The 17,579-nt window shown below is 48.2% G+C and overlaps 1 protein-coding gene across 1 annotated transcript in view; it reads right to left on the bottom strand.

Moving 5' to 3' along the window:
• The window catches only part of SDK1 (sidekick cell adhesion molecule 1), a 723,652-nt gene that overhangs the window by 114,816 nt on the left and 591,257 nt on the right, over positions 1-17,579 (bottom strand). Inside the window, exon 18 of the mRNA XM_052636011.1 lies at positions 1,625-1,740. Coding sequence (XP_052491971.1) covers positions 1,625-1,740 — 116 coding nt within the window. The remainder of the gene's footprint in view (positions 1-1,624; positions 1,741-17,579) is intronic.

The raw sequence follows: 17,579 nt of genomic DNA, 5'->3' as shown, positions 1-17,579 counted from the left end.
ATTTGAATGGATGAAACATCAATGCAAATATTTTTCTGGATGGGCACCTACTCTGACTCAAGAAGAAGTCCTACGTTCAATGGGAACAATGTTAATTATCTGTAATTTATCTCATGCCGGTTTTCTAAAAATGGATTTGGGGAGACTGATTATGAAAGTGAAAGTGTCAGTTGCTCAGTCATGTCCGACTCTTTACGACCCCATGGACTATGGCCCTTCAGGCTCCTCTGTCCGTGGGATTTCCCAGGCAAGAATAGTGGAGTGGGTTGCCATTTCCTTCTCTGGGGATCTTCCTGACCCAGGGATCAAACCCAAGCCTCCTGCATTGCAGGCAGACTCTTTACCACCTGAGTCAGAAATGCAGCATCTATACACACTCCAAAGGCAGCTGTTTTAACGTTTTGGCAACATTTTTGTATGAGTGTGACTTTTAATTCCTCTGACACCAAACATTTCTAGTGCTAACTAGGTCTGAAAATTGATACATCACAGGACAAGGAGTGCATTTATGCAGAGTAAGCCAACAGCCGAGCCACAGAATGAACACCTCAGCCTTGCCAGTAAGATCTTCACTGATCAGTATGATTTCGAAGTAACTTCTGACTGTAGCTACCTCTGGGAGAAAAGAAAAGACAGGACAGATTTCCAACTATGCCTGTCCTTCTAGTGAAAAACAAGTGTTTTAGTAAGTTGACTCCAAATCGGGGCGGGGGCGGGGGGAGTGAACTGTGTTCTGAGGAAATAACACTCTCTGAATATGAAATTATCAAGTTTTTAAGCAAACGAGGTGGAACCCTTGAGTTGACCTGCTCCTGCAGAAGCTATGTGCACATATCACGCTACAGGTGAAATGAAGGCGGGCTCCCTGCCCAGCCGGGGATGGTTACCCAAAAGGAAAGCAGAGCTGTGCTTCTGGAGGCTGCATGCAGGCACAGCTCTGAAGGTCAGAGGCCGGTGCTCAGACCCGGCTCAGGGCAGGACCAGCTCAGGGCAGGCAGGAGTGCCTTTTGTCTCTGCTCAGTCCAGGTAGGGGCCCCGAGCCAGCAGGTCTCGGTTCCACACACAGAACTTGTCCTGAAGCAGTGAGGGGGCACCTGCTCATCGTTACTTGGTAGAAACCTCACTCAGCTGTGCCCCGTGCCCTCTGTTCTGAGTCTGTGCTCCTCAGAGAGGCCCCCCTTCCGGGAGGAAGCGTTCGGTACACGTGCTGATTTCAGTCTGCCCGGATGGGTCTCCCGCCGCTCATTTTAAGTGGGCGGCCTTTCTCATAACGTTGCCCAGTCTGAGCGGAACCACCCTTTTTTGTTTTTGGTTTTTTGGGCTGTGCGGGATCTTAGTTCCCCACCCAGGGATTGAACCTCCACCCTTGGCAGTGAAAGTGCAGAGCGCTAACCACTGGACCACCAGGGAATTCCCAACAACCAACCTCTGGCAACCAGTAGTTTATGAGTCAGTATGGCTGGTGATACGACCGTGGGTGAAAGGAGACCCTGCCAAGGCCAACATGTCTGTAACTGGATGCGGTGGGTTCCTCACGAAACGAGGTGCGGGGGGGCCCCGCCCTGGTCAGAAGACCGCGCTGATGCTGAGACGGCCCCCTCCCTGGCTGTGGCCCCGGGCGTACCTTGTATCCCTGGTTGATGCCGTTGATGAACTGCTGAGGTGGAGGGTTCCACAGGAATTGGATGGTGGTGGAGTTCACGGCTTCCACCTGCACGTTCTGCGGGGGCGCGGTCGGCACTGCTCCAGGGCAGCAGGAGGCATGGGGGGCGGGGAGAGAAGAGACCCTGAGCTGCCGCTCACGACTGACTCACCGACACGCTCAGCGCTGCGCGCCTGGGTGTTGCACGGTTTTGGAAGCTAATCGTGATGCTACAACAAGAAAGAGCTGGGCTACTCCTCACTTTCTGTTGGAGAATTCATAAAGGCACAGGCAGAAGGGTGGACCAGGTCGTCTCAACCCACGGGGAGCCTTTCCTAGGGGGTCCCAAGACAGCAAACAAAAGCTTTCTCCGATTTTTTTTTTCAGTTAGCCAGTATATGAGATCAAGGCAAGGTTTGATCTAGGCCTCTGCACCCCCTGTTACATATCATTCTGTTTCAAGCCCAGTTATCCTTTATATATTAAAAAAAATCCCTTTTCATATGTACTTACTTATCCATTCAGAGGCTAAATTTCTCTTTGTCTGCCATAGAAACCACCATTAAAAAATTTTCCACTTTCCATTTCTTTTATTGAAGAGCTATTGAGCCCAATTATGTGCCTGCCCAGAGGCCTCCAAGGAAGTCACATTCCTGGGGAGCTTCTCTCTTGCAACTTGCATAGTCACAGGCAGTTCCTTCTGGTGCACACACGGGTGGAGCCTCTGCGTCAGGCGCATGCAGAAGGCCTCAGACCAGGGGACACCGCACGAGGGCTGGGAGAAAAGGCAGACCTCCGAGGGCGGAAAGGCCTTGAGAACAGTGTTCGCATCGGGGAAAATGGAGTCAGCAAAGGCAAGCGATTATGAGAAGCCTGGTGAGTGGTGAGAGAGTAATGAGCGTGGCTGGACATGGGGTGCTGGGGGGGAAGGGGCTGAGAAAGTGGACGGGTCACTGTGGGGATGGCCCCGGGTGCTGGACACAGAGGTTGAGAGCGTACACAGAGGGCAGTGGGAAATCAGTGGGCTTCTGGAAACGGCAGAGATGGAACCCGGCCGGCCTCTGAAGGACGGCCTCTGCAGAGGGGGCAGGCCGGCTGGCTGTGCCGTACAGCTTTCTGCAGGACATGTAGGAAGGTCTTGGTTCTTTAGGAGCTTGTTTCAAGGGAAAGACAGTGGATCCCAGAGGATCCTTTGGCTCCAGGAACAGAAACAGAGATACGCGTCTCTTGGCACAGAACACGTGAGGATTCAGTATGGTCCTGTTGAAAATCACTGCAGCTTTCATTACGCTCTTCTTCAGAATCTCACGTCATCCGGCAGAGATGAGAAAGACACGCCTCATCCCAGCCCTCCACTCTAGACTCCAAGCCACCCAGCCGCTCCCGTCTCCTCCCGTGCTGTCTCTGGGCCCTCCCTCCATACGATACCAGGAAGACTGTCCTACTCACTTCCCACTCAGCACCATCCTAAACTGGTGGACTGAAAACGGCCACAGGCATCACTGAGCCGAGCATGTAGGCAGTTGAGAAGCATGGCACACCCATCAAACATGAGGAAAAGCTGAACAGACGATAAAGTCTTATCCTTTTGTGAGCCCACAAGGAAGCTGAGGCCACAGGGCCACTGGGTCTGAAATACGAGAAAAGAGGGACCCTCCCCCTCTTTTTAAAAAATAGCTTTAAAGTAAGAGAATGGGAAAAAATACTGGAAAACACTAATTAAAATAAACCTGGTGTCATTATATTAATATCAAAGTAAATATCCTACCAAGCAATGAAACCGATGATAAAGCAGCTCACGGCATGATGATGCCGCGATCTGTCCCTCAAGAAGACCCAACAACCCTGGCTGTGGACGCCACCGAGCTTCAGGGTACAGAAGGCAAAGCTGACGAAGCTGACGGTAAGGCTAGACAGCACTTCGGGGACAGCGGGAGACCTCAACACTCCACCAAACAAGGAAGGCAGACAGGCACATCAGTGAGGACCTTCTGCCAGACACCACCACACAGGATCTGATCCACACAGTATTTACTTAGAACTCTACCCAAGGACAGCAGACTACACATTCTTTTCACGCACATGTGGAACTTAGCCGAGATGGACATATTTGAAATATATATGTCATATAAAACAAATCTAAACAAGTTAAAAATAACTGAAATCACAACAAGTGTCTTTTATGACTCAACAGAATTAAACTTGAAATTAACAACAGAAAGATTATGTGGAGAGTCCCTAAAAACTTGTAAATTAAGGAACACACTTCAAAGTAACCCATGAGTTAAAGATGAAATCACCTGGAAAACTAGAAAGCATTTTTAGTTTAATAAAAGGGAAAAACACAACATATCAAAATTTGGGGACTCAAAAGTGCTGGATCATCAAAAAAGCAAGAGTTCCAGAAAAACATCTACTTCTGCTTTATTGACTATGCCAAAGCCTTTGACTGTGTGGATCACAACAAAATGTGGAAAATTCTGAAAGAGATGGGAATACCAGACCACCTGACCTGCCTCTGAGAAATCTGTATGCAGGTTAAGAAGCAACAGTTAGAACTGGACATGAAACAACAGACTGGTTTCAAATAGGAAAAGGAGTACGTCAAGGCTGTGCCTTGTCACCCTGCTTATTTAACTTATATGCAGAGTACATCATGAGAAACGTTGGACTGGAGGAACACAAGCTGGAATCAAGATTGCCGGGAGAAATATCAATAACCTCAGATATGCAGATGACACCACCCTTATGGCAGAAAGCGAAGAAGAACTAAAGAGCCTCTTGATGAAAGTGAAAGAGGAGAGTGAAAAAGTTAGCTTAAAACTCAACATTCAAAAAACTAAGATCATGGCATCTGGTCCCATCACTTCATGGCAAATAAATGTGGAAACAATGGAAACAGAGATTTTTTTTGGGGGGTTCCAAAATCACTGAAGATGGTGACTGCAGCAATGAAATTAAAAGATGCTTCCTCCTTGGAAGAAAAGCTATGACCAACCTAGACAGCATATTAAAAAGCAGAGACATTACTTTGCCTACAAATGTCTGTCTAGTCAAAGCTATGGTTTTTCCAGGGGTCATGTATGGATGTGAGAGTTGGACTATAAAGAAAGCTGAGCGCCAAAGGATTGATGCTTTTGACCTGTGGTGTTGGAGAAGACTCTTGAGAGTCCCTTAGACTGCAAGGAGATCTAACCAGTCCATCCTAAAGGACATCAGTCCTGAATATTCACTGGAAGGACTGATGCTGAAGCTGAAGTTCCAATACTTTGACCACCTGATGTGAAGAACTGACTCACTGGAAAAGACCCTGATGCTGGGAAAGAGTAAAGGCAGGAAGAGAAGGGGACAACGGAGGATGAGATGGTTGGATGGCATCACCAACTCAATGGACATGAGTTTGAGAAAGCTCCGGGAGTTGGTGATGGGTAGGGAAGCCTGGGGTGCTGCAGTCCATGCAGTTGCAAAGAGTTGGACACGACTGAGCTACTGAACTGAACTGAATAAACAGCCTTTAGATGTTTATATTAGAATCTAAACTTCAACTTTAAGAACCTATAAGAGTAAATTTAAAAAGAAGGAAAATAGTGAAGAAAAAGAGCAAAAATCAATGAAATAAAAATAAACAATAATAGAAAAAAACCCCAATGAATCCAAAAGCTGTTCTTTTAAAAATCAATAAACTTCTAGCCAGACTGATAAAAAATAAATAGAAATTGCAAATTACCAACATCACCAATAACAGGAGACACCTCTATAAACTCTATTGATGCTAAAAGAAAAAAGGACATTTTGCGTACCTTTATGCTCATTAATTCGACAGCTTAGATGAAATGAACAAATGTCTTTAAAGAAACACACTTCCAATCTGCTTAAGAACTAGATGACCCGAGTAGTCAAGTAGCTATCAAATATTTGAATACAAAATTAAACACTTCCAAAAAAGAAAACTCTTAAGCATATAAGGTTCAATGGTTAATTTTACTAAGCATTTGAAGAAGAAGGAAATAAAAGACAAAGCATTAAGCTGACACCAAAATCAGAAAAAGGTGCTGAACATAAAAAGAAAGAAAAGTAAACTATAGGCCTAAGAACATAGGTGCAAAAATCCTTAATAAAATATTAGAAAAATCAAATTAAAAAATATGTAAAAATCACAATTTATGCTAATTCAAGTAGGGTTTATCTTACAAACTCAAGGCTGGTTCAACATTTGAATATTCATCAGAGTAATTTGCCATTATCAACAGAACTTAGAAAACACGGTCATCTTCATCGATTTAGAAAAATCGTTTGACAAAATTGAACCTCAGATAGTGATTAAAGGAAAAGTGAAAGTGAAAGTCGCTCAGTCGTGTCCAGCTCTTTGCGACTCCATGGAATTCTCCAAGTCAGAATACTGGAGTGGGTAGTCTTTCCCTTCTCCAGGGGATCTTCCCAACCTAGATTGAAGCCAGGTCTCCCGCATTGCAGGCAGATTCTTTACCAGCTGAGCCACAAGAGAAGCCCAAGAATCCTGGGGTGGGTAGCCTACCCCTTCTCCAGGGGATCTTCCTGACCCAGGAATCGAACCAGGGTCTCCTGCATTGCAGGTGGATTCTTTACCAACTGAGCTCTCAGGTTAAAGGGAAAACAACGGCAACGACTCCCCAAGTAGGAACTAAAGGGAACTCACTAACCTTGCTAAGCATACGTGTGCATGCTGAGGCACCGCAGTCCTGTCCGACTCTTTGCGACCCAGGGGCTGTAGGCCAGCAGACTCCTTTGTTCATGGGATTCCCCAGGCACGAACACTGGGCGGGTCACCACGCCTTCCTCCAGGGGATCTTCTCAAACCCGCGATGGAACCTGCGTCCCTTAATGCTGCCTGCATTGGCAGGCGGGTTCTTTACCACTAACGCCACCTGGGAAGCCCAAACTTGCTAACAGGCATCTGTAGAACACCTACAACTGGCATTTTATTTAGGATGAAAGAGGGAGTGCCTTCCCCTAAGATGAGGAACAAAGCAAAGGTGCCTTTCTTACCACTCCTATTCTGGTCGGCCAAGCTGGAGCAGTAACGTAGGAAAAGGAACGAAAGACATACAGATTGAAAAGGAAAACAGAGCCAAAAAGTCTCTCTATTCACAGACAGTATTACTCTCCGTGTAGGAAATTCCCGTGTTTACTCAGAACCGAGATTAGCAAGATCACAGGATACAAGATCAAAATATTTTGAAACACAAGCGATGGAGAACTGGAAACTGAAACTAAGAATTCAGTATCAGTTACATGGCAGTTAAAACATGAAATAGATATGAATTTAACAAACTATAGGCAAGATCTGTATGCTGAAAATTGATGAAAGAAATAGAAAACTCTTGAGAGTCCCTTGAACAGCAAGGAAGGAGATCAAACCAGTGAATAGAGGAAATCGGCTCTGAATATTCATTAGAAGGACTGGTGCTGAAGCTGAAGCTGCAATACTCTGGCCACATGATGCGAAGAGCTGACTCACTGGAAAAGACCCTGATGCTGGGAAAGACTGAGGGCAGGAGGAAAAGGGGACAACAGAGGATGGTTAGATGGTATCACCAACTCCACGCACGTGAGTCTGAGAGAACTCAGAGGAGACTGGCATGTTGCAGTCCATGGGGTCGCAAAGAGCTGGACACAACTGAGCTACTGAACAACAACAGCAGCAAACTGGAAACTTCTCCAAAGCCCTTCAGTTGCTGGAGAGGAAAACCAAACTGGCCCGTCCACGGGAGGCACCGCTGCTCACAGTGAAAGGGGAGGAGCCGCTCACTCTTGCCAACAATGTGGATGGCCTTAGTGCCAGACGCGGGGAAGGGCCAGACGCAGCCGGCTCCACGGCATGCTGGCTTTCCCATTTTTATGATTCCTGTAAAAGGGAAAGCTAGAGGAGAGGAAACAAGAACCGTGCCAAGGGCGGGGGTGGGGCAGAGCTCTGCTCTCAAGGCAAGTAAGTTGTATACATCAGTAAATCTGACTTAAAATGGCTGCAGAAAGCTTGATGTCTTTTCTCATGTAGAGGTGGTGTCTGAGGCAAGCGGTGTTTGAGGCACTTCAGTGCAGACTCTGACTGTTCTGACCAAGAGAATATGACCCAGGCATTAATAAACTAGCAGCTTCCACGCCATATCTCTAGAACCGTCCTTTCTGGAAGTCCTGAGAGGAGAAAGGAGTTTGCTGTCCCTGCGGCCACCATGCTGGACTGGCTGGGTGTGGTGCCCGGGGGGCAGCCCCAGGGTGCCCGACCTGATGGCCTTCCAGCCAAGGCACCCACACTCGAGGGAACCCCTCTCCCCTCTCTGGACCCTCAGCCGCCAGCCCAAGGTACCACCCCTCCGGATCCCATTCCCAGCCTGTAAAACCACGAGATACGGTACAACGGTGCTGCCTGCAAGCTCCAGGTTTATCCTGCGGCAATGGGTCACCCGGACAATCTCCCCCGTGTCAGAGAGCAGGGAAGGCGGTGGGAGGGGAAATAAGGAGGGAAAAGGGACGAAAGAACATGAAGGGCGGTCGGGAAAGAACTGCAAAGGGCCGTGACTTCTTGGAGAGCCCACGTCCTCATTCTTTGCAGGCTTAGTTCTGGGATTTCCTTTCCAATTACTGACTCTGAAGTTCCATAAAATTTTCCAGTCAAATGTGGTTATATTCTCTAAAGTAAGACCACACCGATCGAACACGTCAAGAGAACGGCACGTGGCATGAACTAAATGAGCAATGCTTCCTGCCGTTCCTTACTTTCCTCTGTGTCACGCCACAGCCGCGCTGAGAGGCCCTCTCACCGTCACGCCAGCGCCTCCCTAACTTCCCTGCCCCGGGGCCCAGATACCAGGCATCCTGGCCCGGCTAACCCAGTTAAGAAGGCAAGCTCCCTTCTCCTCATGTCAAAGCTCACAATGCTCCTCAGGTCTCTTCTGCGCTCAGATCCTTGAGCATCTCTTTCTCCTAATTACTGTCATCAGAAGTGACTCACAAATTTGTGGACAATGGGATTAAAAATTCCCTCAAGTGAGAAAAAGACCTACAGCCCATAAATCCTTCTTGACAGAGCTTCAAAGAAGAAGCTGCTCTGGCGGAAAGGTCTTAATTATGGAGGAGGGTTACCTAACCCCAGCCTTCCGGGAAAGGCAGGGCTCAGCCCCTGAGGAGCCGCCGCTTGGCAGGACGGTGGAGGCCCACGTGTCCACAGCTGGGCTTGGTCTGCGCGCGGAGGACCCTCCTGGGAAGCTGTGGCCTCCTGCCGCCCAAGTGAGGCCTCCAGGGGCATTCTCTCCCCAGATAACTAGCACCTGAAATGCCATTCTTTCCAAGCCTCAAACTGCAGGCCGTGAAGAGGCCTGGTGAAGTGACAAGGGTTATGCCTTTCTGTGATTTTCACTGCTAAAAAAAAAAAAAATCCATTTTCACCAGATAATCTCCCCTAGACCCCAGTGAGGACACTGTCTGTTTTCACAGTCAAGGACAAGAAGCCCTGTGGGGAAGCCCCCAGCGCTCTGGGGCACTGAACAGCCAGGTTATGGGAATGGAGAGCCGCAGGAGTGGCTTCAGACACAGGTCCTCTGCCTTCGGGAAACGTTTGCAAGTTGCTGATAACACAAAGGCGCTTCCCGGTTCCTGAGGATGGATTTCTTGGGGTGGCCAGTGGAGGGCGGAGCGGGGTACAGTCGTCCAGTCAGGGTGCCATCACTGGGGTCCACCCGGGCTGGGAGACGCTGCCAGCTTTTCATTGTAGTCAACCACTCTTTATGGCCGCTCAAAAGCATACAACTGTTGAAATTACATTTGAAAACTGTATGTGCGCATTACATACATTGCTGAAGAGTGTGTGCCTAGTCATACCCAGCTCTTTGTGAACCCACGGACTGCAGCCCACCAGGCTCCTCTGTCTACGGAATTTTCCAGGCAAGAATACTGCAGTGGGTTGCCACTTCCTCCTCCAGGGGATCTTCCCGACCCAGGGATCGACCCAGCGTCTCTTGCAGCTCCTGCACTGGCAGGTGGATTTTTTTTTTTTTTTTAACCACTAAGTCACATGAGTATTTAAAAATAATAACCCACATGAGTAAATCAAGGCATTAGAAAGGACTACAGGGTTTGACAGCTTCAAATAATGTACTTTTTGAAATATTCCGGATAAGATAGTATATAACTAATTGTTATGAATTTTTCAGAATTTTAATCCTTAATTAAAAAGGAAAATATCAATATTGCTTACTGCATGCTTATTTTTTCTGATTTTTTTCAACCCAATTTATTTGAAAATTTTAAGAATTTGTTCAAGCACAACTTTTTGAAAAGGTGATTTCTGAAGTTACTACATACATACACTCCACTTTATTATTCTTTATATTTAAACAGGTGTTGCTGCTGTTCAGCTGCCAAGTCATATCCAGCTCTTTGCGACCCTGCACACTGCAGCAAGCCAGGCTTCCCTGTCCCTCACCATCTTCCCCAGTTTGCCCAAGCGCATGTCCATCGAATCAGTGATAACATTCAACCACCTTATCCTCTGTCGCCCTCTTCTTCTGACTCAGTCTTTCTCGGCATCAAGGTCTTTTCAATGAGTCGGCTCTTTGCATCAGGTGGCCAAAGTACTGGAGCTTTAGCTTCAGCATCGGTCCTTCCAAAGGGTATTCAGGGTTGATTTTCTTTAAGATTGACTGGTTTGATCTGGCTTTCCGAGGGACCCTCAAGTCTTCTCCAACACCACAGTTTGAAAGCATCAGTTCTTCAGCGCTCCGCCTTCTTTATCGTCCAGCTCTCACATCTGTACCTGACCACTGGAAAGACCCGAGCCGTGACTAGACGGACCTCCGCCAGCAGGGATGTCTCTGCTTTTTAACACACTGTCTAGGTTTGCCATAGCTTTCCTTATCAGATGGTGACCCGAACAAAATCCAAGACCCGATAGTCCCACCTGTTTTCCACTTTGTGAAAGTAATGGGATCAGGATACCGCTTTGACAAAAGAAAGAATTCTTCTGAGGGGTTAAAGCTGGTGCTGTGCATCAGTGCTCATCAACCTGTGATGGAAGTGCTCTTGATTTAATGATCTGGACTCGTTTCATATCTGACATGCCATCCATTTATCTTCTAACAGTATTATTCGTAACGGAACTTTCCTATTTTAATTTTAAACTGAAGCCTACCAGCTGTCCAAGAGTTTCTGTAAGAGTTTGTGAATAAAGTGTTATTATTATCATTGTTAATGTTTTTAGTGAATGGGTCTCACTCTGAAGGTCTGTTGAAGGAAAAGCTATTGGCACCAAAAATGGGCATTAACTGACACTCTTTAGCATCTGATTGGACTCCACAGAGAACTCCCCAGACCATCTATACTAACATGTATGAGTGACATGCAATCCGTTTTATATTTCTAAAGGAATCAGTCTTTGAACTCTAAAGAAAAAATTATTAAGATGTGCAGCAGTATCTGTGTAGATATATACAAATGCCCATTATTTTAAAATACTTTCTGTGAGAAATATTTGATCAGATTCCAAATCCAGTCACACTATCACAAAAACTTTGACATTACATATGTTTGTAATGTCAAAATGAAAGGAAAAACTGTTAACCTAAATACTGCCCCCTTAAAGTATAACTTAGAGAGGGCTAATTGTCTCCATTCTGGTTAACAGTAAGACAGAAGTTTCTCTTCACTGGGGAAAAAGCGATAAATAATCTTCAGGCACTCATGACCACCTACTTGTGCAAATGCTTTCTTGATAATGGTTACCTTCAAGTCCTTGAAGAGGTTCTCATTAGAAGTCTTGATGGTATCTGAATGGCACCATCTCAAGAATAAAACCACATATTGAATAAGTTGTGTTCACCCACTGAGGTCAAGTTTCTCACTCAAAATTCTGAGATTTTGATTGGAAAGTTTTATACAAATTCAGCATGTAAAAGTTCCCCTAGCATTCTCCAAAGTTGATCAACGTGGCTCTGAAAATACACACGGTCATGAATCCATGGCCTGAAATGTATTTGGAACACTTCAATTCGTCGCAGTTATTATTGTTGATTTTCACATTATCCTGTCTTTAACGAGTGGGGGCCTCTTCAAGGTGGCTCAGGGGTCTTCCTGACAAGCTCTCACTGGGGTCTGATCAGCTCCCTCACTTTTTGGAGTCACATATCACACTGCATTATATTACATGCCGCCTGCTCCTGGCCCGGAGTCTCCCATTCTGCCAAGAAAGCCTGTTTATTTGGGGGTTACTGGGAAACTCTGCCCTACTAGGTTGGTTCTCATTTCCAGGCTTTTTACAAGAAGCTCTTTCTTTCTTCGAGGATAAAATCATCATACTTCCAATTCCAATTTAGGGTTTCAACTCTGCCAAAAATCTCAGTTCCCAGTGACAGCCACATAGTACTTCCTTGCTTTTCCTCACAGCTCTCACACAATTGTGCCTTAAAAACACCAAACCCAGCACGCCCGCTCCCGCGGCTGCTGAAAGCGGCAGACCTTTTTCCCTCCAGTGTTTGATGTTAGTTCTGTGCTAGGGATGGGCAGTCAGATCATCACATTTCAAAGTTAGCTGAAATAATTACTTTCCGTTTGGCTAAGTTCACAACCTCAGCATACCGCTATGTTCTCAAATTGCCTTCAGTTTTTCAGACTTTCTGTTATAAATGTTTTAAAATGACTTAGTTTTATGAATAGATGAGGGCTTTCCAGGTGGCACAGTGGTGAAGAATCCCTGCCAATGCAGGCAATGTGGGTTTGATCCTTGGGTCGGGAGGATCCTCTGGAGTAGGACACGGCACCCCACTCCAGTATTCTTGTCTGGGAAATCCCGTGGACAGAGAAGCCTGGTGGGTTACAGTCCATGGGGTTGCAAAAGAGTTGGACACCACTGAGCATGCATGCGCGCATGAACAGATGGAATGTATTTACACGGCTTCAGGGTCACCTAATTTCTGTCTCTACCTCCTTCTCCTGTAGGCATGGTTCCAGCCCCCTGCGGTCCTGGGGTTCACCAGCTTGTCCTCGCAGGAGCCCCCTCACCCCTCCCGACAGGCGGCCGCTCGGTGGCCAGTAGGGCTTCCCGGACCCCTTCCTTCTCTGCAGTCCCCATGCGCCCCGGCCGAACGCTGGAAAGGGAGCGGCTTTCCTTTCACAACCGCTGCCTGTCCACACCTGTCTGTCTCCTGGCCCACAGAGCCACTGGACCATCTGAAAATCACAAGTCTATCCAGCTGGGCTTGGCTCCCAGGGGCCAAGGAAACACTCTGCTTCTCCCATTTCCTGCACGACAGGAGGGGCAGTGCTCTGTGCTGGGCCCCTTCTCCGCCAGCCCTGATGGCGAGGCACCCAGAGCTGGCCTCCAGGCTCCAGCGGCATTCAGCCCAAACAGGATTCCATGGCACTGCATCTGCCCTGATTCGGAAACGTGTCATTGACAAGTCCGGTCCCAGATCTCCCTGGATCTGCGCTCAACTCACCTCCCCAGCTCTCGTTATGGCAACAGTCGGCACATCCCGTCCCTCCTCCCGTCACGTGGCTGGTCGTGTGTCTGGAAAGGCAGCGTCTGGCTTTTATGTTTCAGCCTGATTTCAGCCATCAATCTAACACCGCAATTTATTTTTATTTCTGATTCGGGGACAGAACATCTGAATGGCTCTCTCAGCTGTGACACCTGCAGGCTTGCCGGGCATGTCGTCTCCACCCGCTCTGAGTCCCTGAAAGAAGCGCTGAGCAAGAAGAGCCCCGATGGGTGACAGCATCTGCAGCTGGGGTCACCTTCACACTGGTGGTCCTTCAGGTGAACGACACTCTCTGGGCAAACCTGAGTCCTCGGGGGCCTGATGACTTTATCACCCAATCCACGGCTCTCCATCTCAGCCACAAGGGTGCTGACTGGGAGAACTGATGAGTAAATGAAGCAATGAGTGGAAATCAAGCCACAGAACGAACATAGCATTTGGCCCTATCAACTCGGCAACCCTCCCCCAGGAGGCAGTGAGGTTGTTAGAAGGTGGCCTGTTCTGAGTGACCCAAGGTGACTCCCGGTGACAGGTTTCCACCTTTCCTTCCAGGAATGTCTACTGCTGTTCCCAGCCCACAGCATCTGAGACTCTGTCAGGTCAGCACTTCTCCTGAGCCAGTCTCTGCAGCTGGAAAGAGAGACACCGGTTGGGCTCATGTTTGTTATTTCATTCAAGTACTCAGACAACATTACGCAGATTATGCAAAGCTGATCTGCAGGACCCCTGAGTAAATCCTAGACTATCATTACAGTCCATCTTCTCTGCAATCTATGTGAACAGCGGAAATCGGTTTAAAATAACAGTTAATCAGAAGAAACGTGTGCTGGCTATGGAGCTGCCTGATGTTTGGGAGACTCACAACACGTCAGATAAAATTAATGGGGTGACACCATGAAATGCCAGCAGGGAGATTCCCAAGGTCTCATGGGGCAGGTGGGTGTGAGCGTCCAGGCCTCCATAGGGGAAAGTGACTGACGTCTGCCTCCTCCTTCTCACCCCCTATCAGCAGGCGGAGTCCAACCTAAAGATGCTAATGGCCCAGGGACAATGCTGTCAAATCAGCTGAATTTAGCACAGAATGAGATGATAGTGCATCGCTCAACAACGTTTCTGTATGCTAACATGCTCGTGGGTATCTGCTTGAGGTACCATACCGACCGTATCTGTCTCAAACTATGAACCCTCGGTGTCCCGCACAATGGCGGCTCGTCTCTCACCGCCCTCAAGGCAAGGTCGGTTTTCCTGGTTGTGAGCAGCCTGGCGTGTGGACACTCAGGGCCTCCCTCACCTAGAGAAACGCCTCTTCACCTCTGCTCACCTTCTGTTCACTGGGGATGGAGCTGCTGGCGGGACGGCTGGTCCCAGCAGTGACCATGCCACGGAAGGACACCCGATTCCTTACGTCTCCACCACAACCACGCACCCCGATTCTCCTTATCCTGAACGTGTATGATCTCAAGTATCGGGGACTGAAGAGTCCACCCAGAATTCATGGGCGTCTCCCTCTCCAGGTGAGCCTACACCACTACCTGCCTTTCAGAGAAGGGGCGAAGCAGCTCACGACGTGGAGGAACCACGGGCTACAACTCTGCTGTGTGGACAGATGTATTCCATCTGCGTGCTGGGCGGTGCCATCAGTTCCAGAGCGTTGAAGGCTGCAGCTGAGCTCTTGAGCCATGAGCGCTCGTGGGTTTGATGCGCCTGCGTGTCTTCCCTGCATTAAACAGTCCTGACACTCTGTGAGGATAACAGATCTTGCACAAAGAAGCTCGAGAATCCCTTTTTAAGTGTCCTGCATAAGAAAATACCTTAACACTGAAAAAGTTCTGTGTTTCCCTTTCCAAACTTCTTTTCCCCAATCCTTTGTGCACCAGGCACTGCGGGGAAAGCCTTTGGGACCAGTTTGCAGGCTGCGGAGGCGCAAGGCCAGCAGGCACTGGGTTCTTCTTCTAAGACAAGGAGAAGACCACGGGAGAGAAGGCTGGGCATCGTGCTGAACACAGACACTCACTGGCCCACTGGTGGGAACTGAAATGGAAACAGCAGGCGTTCGCCATAATCAGACATCTATTTACGCTTCATTTACTGACGTGTCAGGCACCTTGCTTGGCTTTGGGGTACAGATGTAAATAAGATCAATCAGATGCAGCCCCTTCCTTCAAAACTTGCACAGGCTTGTAGGGAAGACCAGTCTGAACCCCCCAAATAGTGTGCTGGCCGCAATACTGGGCTCCCAGGTGGCACTAGTGGCGAGGAACCCGCTGCCAGCGCAGGGGACGCACGAGGCTTGGGTTCCACCCCCGGGTCAGGAAGATCCCCTGAGGGGAAGATCTCCAGCATGCTTGCCTAGAGAATCCCGTGGACAGAGGAGACTGGTGGGCCCCATGGGGTCACAAAGAGTCGGGCACGACCGAAGTGACTTAGCGCGCAGGCACAGCCACTTAAGACGGGTCTGGTTGTTCCCTTGTCCTTCAGTAGCAGCTGAAGGGCAAGCCTTCTCTCCCACAAGGTCTGCACAGACACAGGTGTTGGACTCCACCTGCCTCCAGCCCCCGAATCTCGGCTTGGTGCCCAGGCTGCCCCGCTCGGTCCCCACTCAGCCCCACCCCTGTTGGGTCTCTCATTGTAGTAGCTCCCTTGGGCACCCGGCTTCAGCCTTGACCCTGACGTAAACTACAGGCCAGTTGACACCTGCTCTGAAAGGGACTCACGGCCAACTGAACCAAACACGCTGTATTGCTTGAATTCAGTGTTTTTTCAAACTGCAGGCCGCTACTGCATTAGCAGCAGACCAGAAACTCAGCTCAGTGATCGCAGCCTGCATTTGTTAAAGAAGTAAGGAATGAGACAGAATGGAATAGAGCCGAAAATATTAAAGACCATCCTGCGCTGTCAGGGTAGTCATTCTTCTCTGGCCCTTTTGTTTCAGGGGTGTGTGTGTGTCTGTCCTGAGTTTCCATGTAAAACAGACTTATTGGGCCTGCTTTTCATTCCAGTAAAAAATATCCACAAGCTATTGCAAACCCACTTGAGCACTGAAAATCTGGAAGCGATTTTTGCCCATGTTTATATGCAGAATGAGAAGGGAAAGCATAAATTTGAGCACGTCCCAGAATTTTCAACCTGTGTGACCTTTGGAAAGCTGATTACCTCTCTGAACTTCTGTCTGTTTCTCTGTAAAACAGGAACCGTGGTGCCTCTGTCACACGACGGCTGGGGGATGGCCGCAGAAGGCAATGAACGTACGTGGACGGCACACAGGACTGTGGAAACTGACGCACAGTGGCTCCCCCTGAAGAAGTCGATTCCTACGCTTTCCTGAAAGGCCTCAAAGACCAAGTCAGGCCCGTACCTGAAGGAACACCCCGCACCACTTTGTTCAGTTCCTGCTGGGTGTTTCAGGTGATGCCGGGAGAATCTGAACATTAGCCTATCTGTGGGTGCAGCCTGAGGCCTAGAAAGTCATCAGGGCTGAGAAACAAATCTTTCCATGCAATGTCATTTATGCTACACTGAGAATTTCCCAAGAGGAGACAGGAACGGGGCTTGCAGAGTGCTCATTTATAATCCTTACTTTAGAAAACGCTGCGAAGCCCAAGTGAACATTTAGGGGCTTTTACTAATGTTTTAGAAACCTGGATAACCAAATGTTTTTTCCCATTTCTCTCTAAATATGGAATAGTTCTCTTTCATTAGAAGGTAATGTTCTGAAACCAGAATAAATCATTACAGCACAAAAATACCTGTTACAAGAAGAAAAATGATAAAGAAATAAAACCAGAAAAAATTAAAATCTTGGCATGCTCAAGAATGATGATTTATAGTAGAATTTGTCTTTGAGCCCTTTATAGAAAAATCAGTATTTGCATCTTAATGGACCTATTTAAGGAAGGAATTCTTGCCTGGAGAATTCCAAGGACAGAGGAGCCTGGCAGGCTACAGTCCATGGGGTCGCAAAAGAGCTGGACATGACTGAGCGACTAACACCTTTAAGGAAGGGATAAAGTTTGCTAACCTCACTGGCTTGGGGCTTCCCAGATGGCTCAGTGGCTAAGAATCTGCCTGCCAGTGCAGAGACACAGGAGATGTGAGTTCCATCCCTGGGTCGGGAAGATCCCCTGGAGGAGGAAATGGCAACCCACTCCAGTATGCTTGCCTGGAGAATCCCATGGACAGAGGAGCCTGGTGCAGGCTTACAGTCCCTGGGGGCACAAAGAGCTGCACGCGAGCAAGTGAGCGAGCGCACCTCGAATGTCTGCTTGGTCTGCCCCGGCTCTTTACGAGTTGAGCACCTGGGAATCATCTAACACAAACTTTCTCACCCCCGAGCTTCTCATATGCCCCACCCGCCCCGATTTTGCCCATCAGTCCCATTTAACAGACGTTGTTAGCAGGGCCTCATGACCTTCTCTTTCCTGCAGAAGGAA

Source organism: Budorcas taxicolor, chromosome 2 (assembly GCF_023091745.1).
Source record: "Budorcas taxicolor isolate Tak-1 chromosome 2, Takin1.1, whole genome shotgun sequence".
Classification (NCBI taxonomy): Eukaryota; Metazoa; Chordata; class Mammalia; order Artiodactyla; family Bovidae; genus Budorcas; species Budorcas taxicolor.
This window is presented reverse-complemented; position numbering and strand designations above follow the sequence as displayed.